This window comes from Fopius arisanus, unplaced genomic scaffold, assembly GCF_000806365.1.
Source record: "Fopius arisanus strain USDA-PBARC FA_bdor unplaced genomic scaffold, ASM80636v1 scaffold00107, whole genome shotgun sequence".
NCBI lineage: Eukaryota > Metazoa > Arthropoda > Insecta > Hymenoptera > Braconidae > Fopius > Fopius arisanus.
This window is the reverse complement of record NW_011887846.1, coordinates 31,757-33,154: the sequence shown is the minus strand read 5'-3', so window position 1 is coordinate 33,154 and position 1,398 is coordinate 31,757. Positions and strand designations below refer to the sequence as shown.

The 1,398-nt window shown below is 43.1% G+C and overlaps 1 protein-coding gene across 1 annotated transcript in view; it reads right to left on the bottom strand.

Annotated features, from left to right (window-relative positions):
• The window catches only part of LOC105271335 (dynein heavy chain 8, axonemal-like), a 21,144-nt gene that overhangs the window by 1,922 nt on the left and 17,824 nt on the right, over nt 1–1,398 (bottom strand). The window contains exons 8-10 of the mRNA XM_011312815.1: nt 1,330–1,393; nt 977–1,166; nt 771–892 (exon numbers count right to left, since the gene is read on the bottom strand). Of these exons, the coding sequence (XP_011311117.1) occupies nt 771–892; nt 977–1,166; nt 1,330–1,393 (376 nt within the window). The remainder of the gene's footprint in view (nt 1–770; nt 893–976; nt 1,167–1,329; nt 1,394–1,398) is intronic.

Below are 1,398 nucleotides of genomic sequence, written 5' to 3'. Positions count from 1 at the left end.
GCCTCTGTGATAACCAGTCTCCGTACACCCATAAAATGCCGTGATCATTTTTTTTTAAAGCGCATCCTGATATCCGATTTCCACATCCTCTCCAACAGCAGATCTCGATCAACCGTATCGAAAGCTGCTGCCAGACCCACTAAAGCTGTGTAAAGCTTACCCCTCTTCTTCTTTATCCTATTTCCGATTAAAGAGTTAAAAATAAAAAAAAAATTATTCCCTACTTCCCTTTTTACTTCTGAAGCGCTTCTGCCTCTCCCTGAACTTGCCCTCCCTTTCTAACTAACTACCCAGTCGCCTGTTTCTGGCTAGCAGTTCATATCCCAAATTTAGCAGAGCAATCCCCCTGTAATTTTCTATCCCCCCTCCCCCCGCCATCTTTTGTGAATAGCGAATTTGAATTCGGTGCGCTCCCAGAGAACCTAATCAGCGATCTCCACGCTGCGACCCAGGCACCACGTCACGTCGCACGGCACTTCTCCCTAGTGCGTGAGTCGAGACTGGTGAGGGGTGTCTTAGGGGTCTGTACTTCCCACTTACACGGCCGAGTCGCTCCAGCTCGTTTTCAGTAAACCTTTTCGGTGGTTCGCTTCTATATTGGTCTCTAGTACACTCGCGTTCGACGGCTTCCAATGAATTGGAATTCAAGATGTTTGGGTTTGTCCCGTCCAGCCGAGCAATTTAACCACCGCCGCTACCGTTATCAATTGTACTTTGTCTAAAATGTATTCTCTGCTTAGGAGAGGAAATTCTTTTCAAAATATACGTACATTTGGTGGGCTTCTAATTTCCTCAATCATCTGCCTCGTAACTTCATTATACAGGGTGACATTATCAAGTGCCCAGCCTTTATGTGCACGCGCTACTTCTTGTCGCATAGCAGTTAAAAATCCTGAAAAAATGTACGTTGTAAGATGATTCCTTCAAGCGGAATTGGATTCCTCAGTTTTCCGGATAACACTAATTTTCTCTTTACCCTGTGGATTAAAAAATCCGCTCATCCAAAATGAATCTGGCCGGCCGATGGTTATCCATTTTGAAAACTGCTGATTTCTTTCTAACAATTCTGTTATCCAAAATCCAAGTGTAGATGAATTCCAGGAGCGTGAGCGCCACATGTTCGGAATTCGAGCATCGTAAATATTGTCTAGAGTATCGCGTAAGTCCTGAATGAAAACAAATATATAATTCAAGTTCCAGAAATGGTCTCAATGGATAGGATGATTCGAGGTCAATAACGCGGCTCAAGGATATGCATTGGGCATCGGGATATCACTAGTTATCTTCATTTTTCAATGTTCTTGAGTAAGCTAAATCCGGAAGTCTTACCTCGTTCATAATTATAACACCTTCTATAGCGAGTAGCAGATTTTGTAATGTTACTCTAACAATTTTCAA